At 52.3% G+C, this 16,815-nt stretch overlaps 1 protein-coding gene across 5 annotated transcripts in view; it reads right to left on the bottom strand.

The window, feature by feature from the left end:
* Positions 1-16,815, bottom strand: part of DPP6 (dipeptidyl peptidase like 6) — a gene marked incomplete at both ends in the record, with an annotated part of 1,069,187 nt that overhangs the window by 26,303 nt on the left and 1,026,069 nt on the right. For all 5 annotated transcript variants that reach the window (XM_081243456.1, XM_081243458.1, XM_081243455.1 and 2 more), the window contains one exon: positions 13,115-13,162. In XM_081243456.1, the coding sequence (XP_081099582.1) occupies positions 13,115-13,162 (48 nt within the window). The remainder of the gene's footprint in view (positions 1-13,114; positions 13,163-16,815) is intronic.

The raw sequence follows: 16,815 nt of genomic DNA, 5'->3' as shown, positions 1-16,815 counted from the left end.
CGAGGCTTGCGAGGAGTTAACGAGAACACAGACTTGCCACCGAAGCGCTGCGTTCCCGGTCCCTGGATCCGGGAGCCACGGCTTTGTGCGGGAGCCCACGGCATCCTGACTGCACACGGGCGTCCTAACCGCACACGGCATTCTAACAGCACACGGTCATCCTAACCGCACACGGCGTCCTAACTGCACACGGCGTTCTACCCGCACACGGCATTCTAACAGCACACGGTCGTCCTAACCGCACACGGCGCTCTAACTGCACATGGCCGTCCTAACCGCACACGGCGTCCTAACCGCACACGGCATTCTAACAGCACACGGTCATCCTAACTGCACACGGCGCTCTAACCGCATACGGCCGTCCTAACCGCACACGGCGTCCTAACCGCACACGGTCGTCCTAACCACACACGGCGTCCTAACCGCACACGGCGTTCTAACCGCACACTGTCGTCCTAACCGCACACGGTCGTCCTAACCGCACACGACGTCCTAACCGCACACGGTCATCCTAACCGCACACGGCGTTCTAACCGCACACTGTCGTCCTAACCGCACACGGTTGTCCTAACCGCACACGGTCGTCCTAACCGCACACGGCGTTCTAACCTCACACGGCGTTCTAACCGCACACGGTCATCCTAACCGCACACGGTCATCCTAACCGCACACGGCGTTCTAACCTCACACGGCGTTCTAACCGCACACGGTCATCCTAACCGCACACGGTCATCCTAACCGCACACGGCGTTCTAACCGCACACTGTCGTCCTAACCGCACACGGTCGTCCTAACCGCACACGGTCATCCTAACCGCACACGGCTTTCTAACCGCACACGGTTGTCCTAACCGCACACGGTCGTCCTAACCGCACACGGTTGTCCTAACCGCACACGGTCGTCCTAACCGCACACGGTTGTCCTAACCGCACACGGTCGTCCTAACCGCACACGACGTCCTAACCGCACACGGTCATCCTAACCGCACACGGCGTTCTAACCGCACACGGTTGTCCTAACCGCACACGGTCGTCCTAACCGCACACGGCGTCCTAACCGCACACTGTCGTCCTAACCGCACACGGTTGTCCTAACCGCACACGGTCGTCCTAACCGCACACGGCGTTCTAACGTCACACGGCGTTCTAACCGCACACGGCGTCCTAACCGCACACGGTTGGTCTAACCGCACATGGTCATCCTGACTGCACACTGTCGTCCTAACCGCACACGGTCGTCCTAACTGCACACGGCCGTCCTAACCGCACATGGCGTCCTAACCGCACAGGGCGTTCTAACTGCACACAACCTCCGCAGGTGGCGTGTGAATAGCTAGTCCCTCTATACTGAAATGCCACCCTTCACAGAAAGGCGCCAAAGCAACACACTATTCAATTTAGTTAAATATTAGATTTCTCATTTAATGATTGCCCACACAACTGGTTTTATCAGCAGAGAGCTGGCTGTCCCACAGGGGAGCTGAGTTGAGCCATTTTATTTGTTCCCATAATTGCATTCAGAGAGGGCAGAATCATGGCAGAGGAAATAAGAAAAGACCGGCCTGTTCCCGAAGGGTTCTTCTTTTGACACCGGGGCCGTGGGGACCTGCAGTCTGAAGCATGCAAACGGCCGCTCCTCAATCAGATGTGAGCCCCTCATATTTGGGGGGATCAGCTACTGTCAGAGCTGGGCCCGCAGAGCCTGCAGGACCCAGGACAGCTCACGACGGCTGCTCCCCGGCTGTGCCCCAGCGGGCCGACGCCGAGCGGTGGCGACCGAGGCCGTTCTGAGACTCTGCTGGCTCTGGGCCCTGGAGGAATTGCCACTTGGCCGGATTTGGGGACACGAATGACCAGAATCAAATGGAAGCCAATAAGCAGCCAAGCCAGAGAGAAGAGCCGGCCGCCCCTCTCGCGTTTCTGAGGGGAGCGGGAGAGCGGGGACTGCACGCAGATTACTCGAGTCTGGCCACCCGCCAGGATTTTCTGGGCCCCTCCCGGCATGTTTCGGACAGCTTCCTCTTGTGCACCTGTCCCGGCAGCATCAGGGCCCCGTCCTCCCTGCTCAGTGGCTGCAGCATCGCAGACGCGGCCTGCCCACCCCGGGGCTGCACGGCTAAGACTGGACCCTGGCCTGAGGCTGGCACGGACGCCCTCCAGACCCCCGTCTCACCTGGAGACTGCGTTCTCCAGCTCCCAACGTCCAGTTGTTAAGCCACACAGTTTGGGTGGTAATTGTTCTTTTTGCTGTGTCTCTCTTTCTCTCCAGCCAGATTCTAAGCAACCTGGAAGCAGGGTGATATAAGTGCATTCGTGGTGTGGGCACCATGTCAGCAGGCGGGTGGGCTTGGTGAGAGGGGCCGTGCGTGGCTCCCACCCCATCAACTACATCCCAACTCAGGAAAGGGCACAGAGCCGCGGACCTGCCAGTCCTCCAGTGTCCCAGGGACACCGAGGCAGGTGCCCTGAGGGGCAGAAGGTGCCATGTGCTTCGCTCACTCCGCACTCTGTTAGCCAAACACCAGCTCGCCCCCAAACCTGCCGTGTTTTGGCCTAGAGCGAGCCATCTGTAAAATTGATCGTCACCTGTCCCTCCAGGAGGGCTGTGTGTGTGTGTGTGTGTGTGTGTGTGTGGCGTGGGGGGGGGAGCTGCAGACCTGGAGGACTTTCCAGACACAGCGGAGGCCTTGACCGAGATGGGCACATGCTGGCTGGCACCTCCTGGCATCCCCCCATCCTACCTGCTTGCCACGAGCCTGACAGCACAGGTGACGTCCCCTGGGTGGGCCCTCAGAGGAAGACGGCAGGGGGGGTCTCCCAGGCAGAGAGAACCAAGTGAGAAAGGGGACAGACACCAAACAGCCCGTGTCTGGGACAATCTCAAAGAAGAACGCCTGTGATTCCAGCTGGCCGTACGAGTTGGTTTTGCTTCTGTGTAAAAACCCGACCGAAGGGAGTGGCAGGGAGAGGCCCTGTCTAGGAGTTCTGGTGAAGGAGGCACACCGGGCAGCCCAGTAACTTGGAGTCTGTGAGCAGCTGCTACGACACTGCGGGCGCTGCCGGGACACAGACTACGCCGAAGCCGCCTGCGGCACTCTGTCCTGTGGGCTGTGCCGGGCAGGGAGGCGTGTGGTGCTCGCATGCCTCTGCACCTGAATTGTGTCCGCACACCGAGCTCACACCCCCCTCACACTCACACTGAAGCCAGCAACTACTAACGCGGCGACTGTGCCGGTTTTCCTACGCCAGCACCTGAGGAGTGTGCTCTGGCCCCGACCATAATTACGTTCTTAAGGAAACAGCTTCTAAATAATTCAGAGGCACATCTGTGACACCCGCAGGCTCTGTCTGCAGATAAGATTTTCTAAAGGGAAAGAAGTCCAGTATTCCCCGGGTGGCTCTGGGGTCGGGAGCAGAGGTGGAGGAAAGACAAAGACTTCTAAAACAGTGATTTCGAATTTCAGAGCAGGGCTGGAACCAGGGAATGATTGCTGCCTTCCGACTCTGACCGGACCTTCGGGGGCCCGTCTGCCGCCTGCCGGGCTGTGCTCCCACGGCTTCTGTTTCCCTGTCACTGTCACACCACGTGGGCCATACACAGCTGGACGTCCAGGCTTTCCACAGTTTGCCCAAAGGCCACCTCCCCAAGAGCCCGATCGCCTGCGGGCCACTGGGCTGTGGGCAGGTGGCCCCACGTCCTGCCTCCGATCCACACGCTGGTGGGACCTGCCCTCCTGACTTGTGAGGTAGCTCTGTACTCTGCTTGCCGGGCCCAAACACCATCAGGGACTCAGAGCTGCGTCAGGTTCAACCGGGGCTGCCTCTGGAGCGGTGATCAGGGATGCTGCGGTTGTGAGCACGTCACTCAGGTGACAGCAAAGCAAAGGCCTTGGGCTCCTGGGGCCCGGGTGTGGGACCTTGTGCTTAGGGTCACATGAACCAAGGTCTGGCCTGGCCATAGCCATGTGATCTCAGGTAACTTGCTGTGAGGCTCGTGCCCAGTACTGTCTGGGAAGCCTCAGGCAGGCTGGTCCTTGGTATTAAGTGGTTACTTGGTTATGTTAAAAGTGGTGGATGTGGTGCTGACGGGGATTAAGCATTCGGGGTGCAGTTCAAGGGCTCGGTCCTGCCGACCCCAGAATCCTCCCCGAGGCTGCACACCAGGGCTGAGCGGGGTTCATCCCAGAGCAAAGGATCCTTGGCCCAGCTCAGGGCAGGCGCAGGATGGAGCCGCTAGGCCTGAGGAGCCCCCGGCTGCGCTGGCTGCCGGCTGAGCTGTGCCCCGGCGCCTTCCAGCTGGGACACCTCAGGCGTGCTCCTCTCCCTCGGTTTTCCTCATGGATGATGGGGGTCGCAAGAGCTCCTGCCTCCCGGGCTGTGGTGGGGCGGGACGAATGCAAACACGCAGAGTGTCCACAGCAGCGCTGGCCCCAAGACAGCTGTAACCTGCCTGAGGTCGCTGTTGCTGTCACCGCCACTCCTGAGGCCTCCAGCCTTTCTCCAGGTCCTGTTTCCAGAAGATGTTCACGACGCAGCCTCGGGCAGCACAGGCACACGGCATGGCTTCTTGGAGCCCGAGCCTCACAGGACAGCTCTTGCAGGCAGGGGCAGCCGGGGGGACGGAGTGCCCACCGCTTGCCTCTGGGACGCTCCTGGAGCGTTTCCACGGCCTTTTCAGCCCCGAAGAGCACAGCCCACATGAAACGCACCTGAGGCCTGAGAGCTGAGCAGTGAGCCATGTGGTCCTGCACGTGACGCACGTGGATCCGAGCCCAGCAGAGGAGCCCCAAGGCTCGGATGGGCCCAGGGTCTGGGGGCACCGGCTCCGCCCCTCACCCGAGAGGGGCCCACCCAGTTCGACAGACAAACCAAAACCTGAGGGCACTTTGTTCCGTGCTGGCGCAGCTGGAGATGAGATGGGCAGTGAGGCTCCAGAGCCGACATCAGACACGTCAGAAGTTAAACACACAGAAAAATCCCCGGCTGACTCCCCGCCGCCAAGGCCTGGAGGCTAGACTCTGGGTTTGACACGCTATTGGGACCTGCAACCTTCAATCCTTGTTTTCCAGGCGGCCCCAGGCCTCTCCTGCGGTGTCAGCTTCCGGCACAGAGCCCGGGGAACGGCGCGGGGGGCGGGGGCCGAGGCACGGGGTCCTGCCCAAGTCATCACTGGCAAGTCACACAGTCTCCCTGTCCCCACCCCTGTGACTGGCACCTGATGGGCATGGCATTCATGGGCAGAGGGAACTGAAGAAACTAAACATCTGAAAAATCTTTTTAAAAACCTGAGCTCACTCGTGGACTAACTTTGCGACATTTCGCTGTTTTCCTTTCCTCCCTCCCTCCTTCCTCTTTCTCTCTTTTTAAAAATTTCTTCTCACTTCCTCCTCTTATTGAGAGTATTTGCTCCTGAACAGTAAGGATTCCAGAAGAAATAGTCTCAGCTGTCAGTATTCTTGCAGCTTGAACCTGGGCTGTCTCTTCTGGGGACCAGAGCCTACACTGCCTGTGCGGGCTTCCTCCCGGGGTCAGGGGAGGGCGGAAGCAAGAGGACGCGGGGAAACGCGCTCTGTCATGCACCATCCAACGGCAACCATGGGGATGCAGCCCTTGGACGTGGGGTGACAGGTGAGATCCGGGCCTTGGGTCTGGCATCTACTACACACACAGGGGTGGTGATTACGGGTTATTCCCCAATGGGGGCAGCCAGGAGGGATGCTCAGCTGAGCTCCGACACCCAGGCAGGACCAACATGCACAATCTTTGCAGAAGAACACGATAAACAGGGAGTAAGTATAGGACGCATCCTGAGAGCCGTGCGACGTGGAGCAGACACCGCATCTCTCGGGGTCTCCGAGCTCCAGTCTTTAAAGGAAAGAGGCTGGACTCGCCATCAACACTGTCTTCGCTCTGAAGTCTCTGACCCCCAGCACAGAACAGGTTTCCCTTCTTTTCTGCCCCGAGCCACGGGGTGTGCAGCGTCTCACAGCTCCCGGTATCATCAACAAATAAACCATCCCTTGTCACGTGTCCTGCCCACCATTCTGACAAAAGACCACTTGTTACCTGAGAATTAATTGTTTTGGGTCATTTGAATGATAAGCAAACGTTCAATTCTTTTGCTGATTAAAAATATAAAACCTCTCTTTTGCTGTGCCCGTTTAGGATTGAAATGCATTTCTTAGGAAATAAGACGTTAGTTTAAGCCCAGTTCTTAAATTGGGGTCCGCAGACATAGTATCAGAAGTCTTACTTTCTCCCCTTTATATAGGGTCTACTTATTATTCAAGTCTGGGAAACACTCGATTACCAGACACTTGCTAGGGCATCAAAGCTGTCTGAATGCACCTGCCAGGTGTGCTTGGGGGGGACTCAGGAGCCCACCTGGCAGGGTCGGGGCAGCAGGCGGTGGGCTGCAGCTGAAGACAGATATGGGATGAAGGAGCAGTGGAGCACAAGTCTGGGGACGCAGCCCCCGAAGAGGACAGGTCAGAGCCAACCACCGACAGAGGACCAGGTTTGGGTGAAACTGGGGAGGGGGCGGGGGAGACCCTGCTGGGGAGGAAGGCAGTGGTGTGGTCTCCCATGAGCTGCCAACCCTTCGTCCCTGCGTTTCTGCGTTTGGGGCTGGTGCCGTGAAGAGCAACAGGAAACCTATTCTCTGGCACCACCTGCCAACTTTTCACTGAGATGTCTCCGGAAACCAGTTTTGCTGCCCACAGCAGTGTGGGGAAAGTGGAGACAATCTAAAAAATCAGAAAAACAACCTAAATCTCAAATCCCTACCAAATTTGAAAGACCCTGACCAATTTTCTCTGAAACCTTAGATCAAAGCTGGTCTCTTCTTTCAGGTCTTCTGGGACATTGTCTCTGGATTTGATGAAGACTCAGAACTCAAACCACTGCTCAAACCAGGCACTAATGAATATGTAAGTCTTTATGGTCTCTCCTAGATGTTTGTGTTTATTATTACATTTTCTGTCTTTCAGCTTTATGTCTTTTATGTCCTAAGTGATACTAAGCTCTTCCAGTGTAGGGTCAGGTCTTACAACTCTACAACCAGCCCTGCTCCCCGCAGTTTGGTCCCCCTGTCCTTAATGGTTCCATGCTGGGCCCTGGTGCTCGCAGCCACAGTCAGAGAACCTTCCTTGGTGAGGTCATTCCCCTTCTATGAGCCTCCCTAGCATTGACCACACCTGTCTGGAAAGGGCCTTCACGGTCAGACCAAAGTAATCTACACAAGAATGGCCCATACTTACCCACTAGGTCACTCCTTTCAGGGACAGGCCTCCTAGATTCACTCTCCTTTTTACTTCCTGTGATACTGACTGCTAACTCATCAAAGTTTCTCCCCCTTCCCAGGCACACAGCTTCTCTTTTTCTAGGTGGGCCCACGTGCAGGGGTTCTGGCTGGAAAGGATGCACACCACCGCTAGGCCTCAACACAAAAATCACAAAACCTTCCCACTTTTTCTCTGCTTCAGGGCCAGAAGCAGAGCCTTGAAGATGCTGGGGCCACACTCTAGAAGGAGCCTGCAGCCCTGGGTTCCTACCAGGAGAGCAACCTGTATTTTGTGTGTGCGAAATAGAAACCCTCGTTCTGCTGAGTGTTGGGTGGCATTGCATCCGCACAAAAGATGCTGAAGTCCTCCCCCTCAGGACTGGTGAGGGTGACCTCATTTGGAAACAGGGTCTTTGCAGAGAAATCAAGCTAAAATTGAAGTCATTAGGGTGGGCCCTGATCCAATATGACTGGTGTCATTTTTTTTTTTTAAGATGTTGGGGGTAGGTGTTTATTAATTAATTTATTTATTTTTGCTGTGTTGGGTCTTCATTTCTGTGCAAGGGCTTTCTCTAGTTGTGGCAAGTGGGGGCCACTCTTCATCGCGGTGCGTGGGCCTCTCACTATCGCGGCCTTTCTTGTTGCGGAGCACAGGCTCCAGACGCGCAGGCTCAGTAGTTGTGGCTCACGGGCCTAGTGGCTCCACAGCATGTGGGATCTTCCTGGACCAGGGCTTGAACCCGTGTCCCCTACATTAGCAGGCAGATTCTCAACCACTGTGCCATCAGGGAAGCCCACTGGTGTCCTTTTATAGAAAGGGCAGATTTGGACACAGACATGCACACAGGGAGAAGATGAAGAGCCTGGGGTGAGGTTTCCATAAGCCAAGGAATGTCAAAGATCGACAGCAACCAGCAGAAGCTGGGAGAGAGGCCTGGGACAGCGTCTCCCTCACAGCCTCAGAAGGTACCAACCCTGCTGACACCTTGATCTTGGACTTGCAGCCTCCAGAAAGGCGACACAATAAATTTCTGTTGTTCAAGCCCCCAGTGTGTGCTACTGTGTGATGGTGGCCCTAGGAAACTCATACACGAAGATGCTGAGATTTTGGTGGTGGCTGTTACAGCAGCTGTGATCATTCAGTAGCAAAATCCTGATTTTATTTGAGGTGCGGGGAGCCCAGATAAAAGACATTTCCCAGCATCCTTTGCAGCCTGGTGGGACACGCGGCCAAGCTGTGACCTTTAGATGAAGCAGAGTGTCAGCAGCCCCTGTGGGGAGACAGCCTGAGGTGCTCAGTTACAGGAATCACCCTGTGCTTCACCCGCCCTCCTGTCTTCCAGCCTGGGATGCAGACACGATGCCACTGTGTATCACAAAGCAACACGTCTTCCATCCAGTTTCAGCAACTGTTATCTTGAGTTTTCTGTTACATGTAGCCAAACGTGATCCCAAATGATGTAAGAGATTTTTATATTTTAAAAGAAGCCTTTGTGCAGGTGTGACGTCCACACCCACAGGAACGAATACACAACAGGAGTATTTCAGGCACCTGCTGGGCGGGGAAAAGTAGGTGCTCCAGGGGGTCTTTCTGGAGCCCCTCAAACTGCCATCTCAGAACATACATCAGACACTAAACAAAAACACCCCTATTCTCTTGGGTGGTGGGTACCACACCAGCAGCCACATTGAGGTCATGCCTTTTCCAACTTAATTTTGTGGCTTAAGTCAAAAATCTGAACAATTTTGAGCTATACCGAGAACTATAAATGCAGAAACAGGGAAAGTCAGAGTGAAATATCTCCTGAGTTTGCATTAGGCTGCAGGAAAACCAGAGCTCAAATGTAACCATATGCACAGGCTTATACAACAAAGGTGACAAAAAAGAATTCCACGCATCAGCACAGGACATAAATGTTGTCCAGTGTCCCATTAGCAGCACATGGCTGAGATGAAGCACCACGGTGTCACCTCCAGGTTCTCTGTTAATTTCAAAGAAGAATGGGACACCGACTGCAGAGACAACCGCACCCCGTGTGCAAAATGCTTATTTCTTATTCCCTGGGTCCTCTCTCTGGGAATCAGCCACAAGAGTGACAGTTCAACTGCAGCAGTAAAACGCTTAAAAATACCTGCTTATGTCGGGAGCGCCACAACAGAATATGGACGACAACCTACAACCTCCAGTCTGTCCATATTGATTGGGTTGATTGGTTAATGCAGCTAACCAACCAAACATGAAAATAACTGGTCGTTTGGCTTCCCAGGCAGAATTAGTAAAATACCTCAGAACTCTCTTTTAGAGGCACTGCACCCCCCTATACATTATTTTATAAATAGAATAAATAAAATGTTGTGTCGATGCTATTCCGTATATCTAAGACACAAATCTGCTTCATTTTCACTCACGCCCGAGCCTTAGGAAACTGGTGGTGACTTCACCCAGCACCGTGGGAATGGCAAGGTGGCTGGGGGAGGGAGGAGGGGGCGTTGGGACCTTTTCACGCTCCTGACCCTCAGGGTCCCTAATGGTGTCATCACACCCAGGCCTGAATGTGACTAAAAGCAAAATCCATTCTGAAAAGGTAGGTATTAACCCCTTGACTTGGAGAGAAAAATAATAGGACCCTCCAAAGAAGTATTTAACTAAATGGCTTTCTTAAGCAGAGTTACATCTATTTTTTAAATTATGGATTCGCAGGAAGTTTCAAAAATAGTGCATTGAGTTCTATGCTCCCTACCCTCAGCTTCCCCAGTAGTGACCTCTCATATACTGTGGTGCAGTCACTGTAGTGCAGTCACTGTCGTGCAGTCACTGTACTGCAGTCACTGTACTGTAGTCACTGTACTGCAGTCACTGTACTGTAGTCACTGTCATGCAGTCACTGTCGTGCAGTCACTGTACTGCAGTCACTGTAGTGCAGACACTGTACTGCAGTCACTGTACTGTAGTCACTGTACTGCAGTCACTGTACTGTAGTCACTGTCGTGCAGTCACTGTCGTGCAGTCACTGTACTGCAGTCACTGTACTGTAGTCACTGTACTGCAGTCACTGTACTGTAGTCACTGTCGTGCAGTCACTGTCGTGCAGTCACTGTACTGCAGTCACTGTAGTGCAGACACTGTACTGCAGTCACTGTACTGTAGTCACTGTACTGTAGTCACTGTCGTGCAGTCACTGTACTGCAGTCACTGTCGTGCAGTCACTGTACTGCAGACACTGTAGTGCAGTCACTGTACTATAGTCACTGTAGTGCACTGTACTGTAGTCACTGTACTGCAGTCACTGTCGTGCAGTCACTGTAGTGCAGTCACTGTCGTGCAGTCACTGTCGTGCAGTCACTGTACTGCAGTCACTGTACTGTAGTCACTGTACTGCAGTCACTGTACTGTAGTCACTGTCATGCAGTCACTGTAGTGCAGTCACTGTCGTGCAGTCACCGTACTGCAGTCACTGTACTGTAGTCACTGTACTGCAGTCACTGTACTGCAGTCACTGTCGTGCAGTCACTGTACTGCAGTCACTGTCGTGCAGTCACTGTACTGCAGACACTGTAGTGCAGTCACTGTACTATAGTCACTGTAGTGCACTGTACTGTAGTCACTGTACTGCAGTCACTGTCGTGCAGTCACTGTAGTGCAGTCACTGTCGTGCAGTCACCGTACTGCAGTCACTGTACTGTAGTCACTGTACTGCAGTCACTGTAGTGCAGTCACTGTCGTGCAGTCACTGTACTGCAGTCACTGTACTGCAGTCACTGTAGTGCAGTCACTGTCGTGCAGTCACTGTACTGCAGTCACTGTACTGTAGTCACTGTACTGTAGTCACTGTAGTGCAGTCACTGTACTGCAGTCACTGTAGTGCAGTCACTGTACTGTAGTCACTGTACTGCAGTCACTGTAGTGCAGTCACTGTCGTGCAGTCACTGTACTGTAGTCACTGTACTGCAGTCACTGTAGTGCACTGTGCTGCAGTCACTGTAGTGCAGTCACTGTAGTGCAGTCACTGTAGTGCAGTCACTGTTGTGCAGTCACTGTACTGCAGTCACTGTAGTGCAGACACTGTACTGCAGTCACTGTACTATAGTCAATGTAGTGCAGTCACTGTACTGAGTCACTGTACTGCAGTCACTGTACTGCAGTCACTGTACTGAGTCACTGTACTGCAGTCACTGTAGTGCAGACACTGTACTGCAGTCACTGTACTGTAGTCACTGTACTGCAGTCACTGTACTGTAGTCACTGTACTGTAGTCACTGTACTGTAGTCACTGTAGTGCAGTCACTGTCATGCAGTCGCTGTAGTGCAGTCCCTGTAGTGCAGTCACTGTACTGTAGTCACTGCAATGCAGTCACTGTACTGTAGTCACTGTACTGCAGTCACTGTAGTGCAGTCACTGTAGTGCAGTCACTGTACTGTAGTCGCTGTAGTGCAGTCACTGCAGTGCAGTCATTACCGTGTAGTTGCCGTAGTGCAGTCACTGTCCTGTAGTCACTGTAGTCACTGTCGTGCTGTCACTGTCATGTAGTCACTATAGTGCAATCACTGGACTATCGCTAGACTCCCGAATCTCACAGCCTGCTAGAATGGTCCCCCACTGTTGACCACATTGGAGAAGTGGCTGGGGCCAGGCACATCTCTTCACCCAGAAAACTCACTCCTCCTCTGGGGAGGAGAAGCAGCTCACTCTCAGCCTGGCTCCCTCTGATGCCATGCAAGTGTTTTGAGTGGGCTTTGTATCTATTCTGACATCCATTTTTTGGCTTTTTTTCTTTGCATTTAAATGATTTAATTATTTACTTGTGATTATAATATTACTTATCTTTAATTCTGAATTTCTGATAATTATTTGATAGTTTTGCAGAATATTATCATTTTGGATTTTTTTCTAAACACTGTCTCTAAATAAATCTATTTTATCGACGTTTGAACACTTAAACCATTTTTAACCAGTGATTAATATGCTGATGGAGATCTCCTTTTCAGAACTTTCCCCCTAACCAGCTCTCCTTGGGGCCTGAAACCCTGCCATCGAGACAGGAGCCAGAGTGGCTTCCCGAGGGAATTACAGAAATTGCCACAAGCTTTGACTCCGTGTATGAAGGTAGAATGCTGAGCAGGGTCCTTCAGGGAAGGTGGCACTGGGGTGGTGGCACTGTGGGAAGGGGAGGTGGGACTGTAAAGGCTCAGGATTCCCCATGGATTAGGGCAGAGAAAGGCCGAGAAAGGTCAAGTTCTCTTTACTTCTCAGCTTTCCCGAGGGTCTGCCTGGGACTGCACACATCAGTTCCAATTTTTCGTATAAATATACATATGCACATGTCACCCCCAACATGTGTGGGGTCCTCGAGCCTCTCTGGAAAGTTCAGTCCCTACAGTGGCAAAGACGTGAGGTCCCCCGCGTGCCATGAAGATGCCCCCAGAGCCACGGAGACAGGTGGGCTCAAAGCGCCCATGGAGCCTCGGCCCTGTGGGGAGATTCTCAGAAGGGGGAGGACTTGGGCAGGCCCGGCTCCAGATCCCAGGGCCGGACGCACATATCCGTGCAGCTGGGGCTTTGCCCAGACTGTCGCAGGCAAGGCCGGCACGCCCTGTGGTGGCCTCCAGGCCTCGGCACTGGTGCAGCTGTGGGACCTTCTGGCTGGGGGCCCGCACCTTCACTTCCATCCCATCGAATCAGTATTGGCGACCGCGGGGTTCATTCTGAACTGCTAGGACATGACCCATCTCAGCCTCCAAACAGAAACTCTGCCCAGATTATCTCATAAAGCTTTTCTGCTTCTTTCCTCCCAAGTCGCAGGAAGAGTTAAGCAAAGACCAAAAAGCACTTACTTTTCTTATCTGTCGTGTTGTGCACGGTCACCGTGGGGACCCCAGGACCTGCATTGGGCAGAGAAACAAAAAGGGGGTCATGAGTTTCGTGGAGAACAAAAGAGAACCAAGCCTTCGTTACAACGTGCTCACCGGGGGCTCTGGGGCGCCTAGCTCCGCGGAAGAGTCAGCAGCCACGGACGATGGCAGGGGCTGGGCCCTGGGTGTTAAAGGCACGTCTTCCTAACTTTGTGTCCACGTCAATTACAATGAACCCGATGAAAAGTGTGTGTGTTTTAGATTATTATAACGACATAAGACATCTATACCCTTATAACCTCATTCTGACTGTCCAGACACAATTCCACGTTGTCTTTACGGAGTTCTGGTCAATCACTGCAGACTCAGTCCTAAGTCACCTTTCAAAGCTGCCTTGCGGGCCCCTCCCGGAGGAAGCCATGACCTCCACTGGTCTCCTGTAATGCTTGGTAAAAACTTACTAGTGTAACGGCATAATTTTGCAAATGTTCACCTGCGTTTCAGTTTTCCCTGGTGACGTAGCTCGCAGCTTCCAGCTCCAAGGCTGTCCTGAAGCTGCAGCCCTGGGGTGAGAAGGGGGCCTGGCCAGCTGTGGGTCAAGTCTGTAGATCAACTTCGTTATTCTCTTTAGCAAAAGGAGGGTCCAGAAAGAGAAAAAGGCTTTGTAAGTTATTTTTCAGCTATTTTGAAGGTGGATTAAGAGGCAGGTGAGGGTTTTTCTAACTTCATCTCTGCCCCTTCTCTGCACTCCTTCTGTTCGGCCGGGGCGGGCCTTCCCACGGGATGTGACGGACACCAAGCGTGTTCCCACCGGGCCTACTGTTCTCTCTGCCCGAAGTCTCCGTCCCCAGACACTGGCGCAGCTTGTCTTTGTCTTCATTAAGTCTCTGCTCACACGCCTCCTCCCACCACTTACTGGAAGAGACCCCTCCACGACCACCGGCCCAGCTTCCACCCGCCCCCGCTGCCTGCTCTTCACAGGGCACCGCCCGTACCTAAGGGCAGGACCCTCTAGTATGCATTTTCAGTATCTGTTCATTGGCCCTTGCAACTGCCCTAGAACGCAAGCTCTAGAATTTTATGAACAAATTCTGGAAGTCTGTCTTTCCTGCCATTATCTCCAGCATCTAGAACACCGTTTGGAACACAGTTGGGGCTCGATTACATATCCGTGGAGCGAATGCTGGATGAATGATCACAGAACACACAGGACAGAGCAGGGGAGGCTGCGCCTTCGGCCCTGGTGCACTTGGGAGAAAGCAGACAAGACAGGAAGTGAAGGCTGGCGGAGGGCAGGTGTGCAGAGCAAGATGGATGTGTTCTGGGAGCTGTGGACTCTGGGGCTGCTTCTCCTCTGCCTCAGGCTGGGGTCTCTGGGACGCTATGAACTCCCGGGGGTGGCTGCATCTTAGCTGGGGATACATACTATTTGGGCAGCTTCCCGGGGATCATCATCAGAACTTCCTGCCCACTTCCAAGGGGCCACATGACAAGTGGCTGAGTCGAGAGCCAGGGTACCTGCCATGGATCTCAGCACAGTGAGGCTTAGAGCGCCCCCCGCAGAGGACAGCCTAGTCCAGCGTCCTGAGAGAATGTGGCAGAAAAGCAGTGCAGTCCGAGGTACCATGGAAAGGCAAGATGGGCTGGTCCAGCCCGGGAGCACCCCCCGGCCTGGCTGAGCTGAGAGACAGACTGTGGTCACAGCAGCCGTGGACCTAAAGCCTGTCCATTACCTGGGACTGGGCCCAGACACTATCCAGTGCACATCCGAAGTCCGGGAGATCCGAAGCCTCATCTCCCCGACCACGTGACCCCCCCCATTCACCCATAGATAGGATTGCCCAAACAGAATGCAGCTTAGCCAGTTATATTTGAATTTCAGATAGACAATATATATTTTTCACTATAAATATGTCCCATGCAGTATTGAGACTTACTACTAAAAATCCATTTGTTGTTTACCTGAAATTTAGTGTTACTGGGTTATTTGCTAAATCTGGCACCCTTGACCCAGGGATGGGGAGGGGCGAGCAGTGATGTGAGACTGTGCATTTAACCTAGAGGGACAGCACTCACTGAAGGGGATCTAGGCATTGGCTGTGGGTTTAAATTATTGAGTCAAACTAAGTTTTCTGGCTCGAAGACCCATTTCCCCATGGGGCACTCATGTGGAAGAACAGATCAGTTACTGAGAAGTAAAGACCCTGCATCTCTTTTCCCTGCACATTTCAGGGTGAGTAAATTTGCAAACAGAGCACATCCTCCATTCTTATTAATAATGTAAAAGATTATTATTTATTCAGTGCCTACTATGTAAAAGGCACTCTGCTAGGTGTGTATATGAATAATTTCTAATTCTCACACCAGCTCTACAAAGCAGGTGCTTCTAACCATATTTTACAGATGAGAAAACACAGGTTTCAAGAGCTTTATGTTTTTTGTTCCAGCCATACAATGAGAAAGCTGCTGAGCCTGGATTAGTCCCTTCTTATTTTTAAATCCATAAACTTGATACGTATTTCTAAAAAAATTCAAAAACTACAAGAAGGAATAAAGTGACAAGTAAAAGACCCTTCTCACCCCACTTTCCAGAAGTAACCTAAATGTTTCTAAAATGTCCTAAAATGTTTCTCTGCATATAAGTGGTCAAATTTACACATAAGCAATTATTTAAACATACAAATAAAAAATATAAAAAACCTTTCATGTAAATATGCAGCTTTATCAGACCTTAAGGTTATACCATATTGCCTTACTTTTTAAAAATAAAACATCATTCACAGATTTTTGAGGTCACCTGTGTGCCCTGCCCTAATCTCAGTCTGCTTCCTTTCCAGAGGTAACTGTTATCTTGGAGTTAGTATTTATTATTTCTCCGCATATTTAAAAGATATTTTTGCCACATGGCATGTGTTCACAATAACATATATGCCACACACAGTATAATATAGCATACCTCAGAGTAACATCTTTTATATTGTCTTAATATCCAGTCTGACAATAGCAAAAGAATGAAGCCAAATGCCCAGAGGATGAGTAAACACAGCCACCGTGGAGAACAACTGAGCAACGGCTGTGAAACCAGAAGATCCCTGACACCACCAGACAGTCCCATCCCTGGACCACATCTCAGAGCGAGCCCTGCACACAGACACAAGGAGGCACGCACGCAGTAGGTCATTCTCAGCAGCAGCTATTATGTCTGAGCCACAAGCGCCGAGCTGGCCACAGGCAGGGGAGGGGATGACTTAAATGCAGTCTGTTCACCCAGTGGAAGATCGCAGAGCACGTGAAATGAGTAGACAGACACCTATCAACATGGGCCAGTATGAAAAATACCACGTTGCGTGAAAACAAGTTGCAGGATGGTAAACACTGTAATATACAATGATGTAAAAAACTTTCACAAGCTGTAAACCTTCGTTTTTAGCAGATGTATAGTATTCCATTACATGGGTATACCGTATCTCTTTGGTCCACTCCCTACTGATGGATATTTAGGCTGCTTCCTTTTGTTTTTTCATTGCCATAAACACTGTTGCAGAAGTCCCTCTAACATACATCTTCACACACAGGGAAGACTGTGTTGGTTAAGCTAGTTACTGGCATTGCAATTGCTGTGTTAAAAAGGTTTTATAGCTGGTTTTCAGTAAATAAGCTTGTGGTTTCAAACACAAAACCCC

This window comes from Mesoplodon bidens (genome assembly GCF_964165515.1).
Source record: "Mesoplodon bidens genome assembly, chromosome: 9".
Taxonomy (NCBI): Eukaryota; Metazoa; Chordata; class Mammalia; order Artiodactyla; family Ziphiidae; genus Mesoplodon; species Mesoplodon bidens.
The sequence above is the reverse complement of the archived record's forward strand: the minus strand, read 5'-3'. Positions and strand labels throughout refer to the sequence as shown.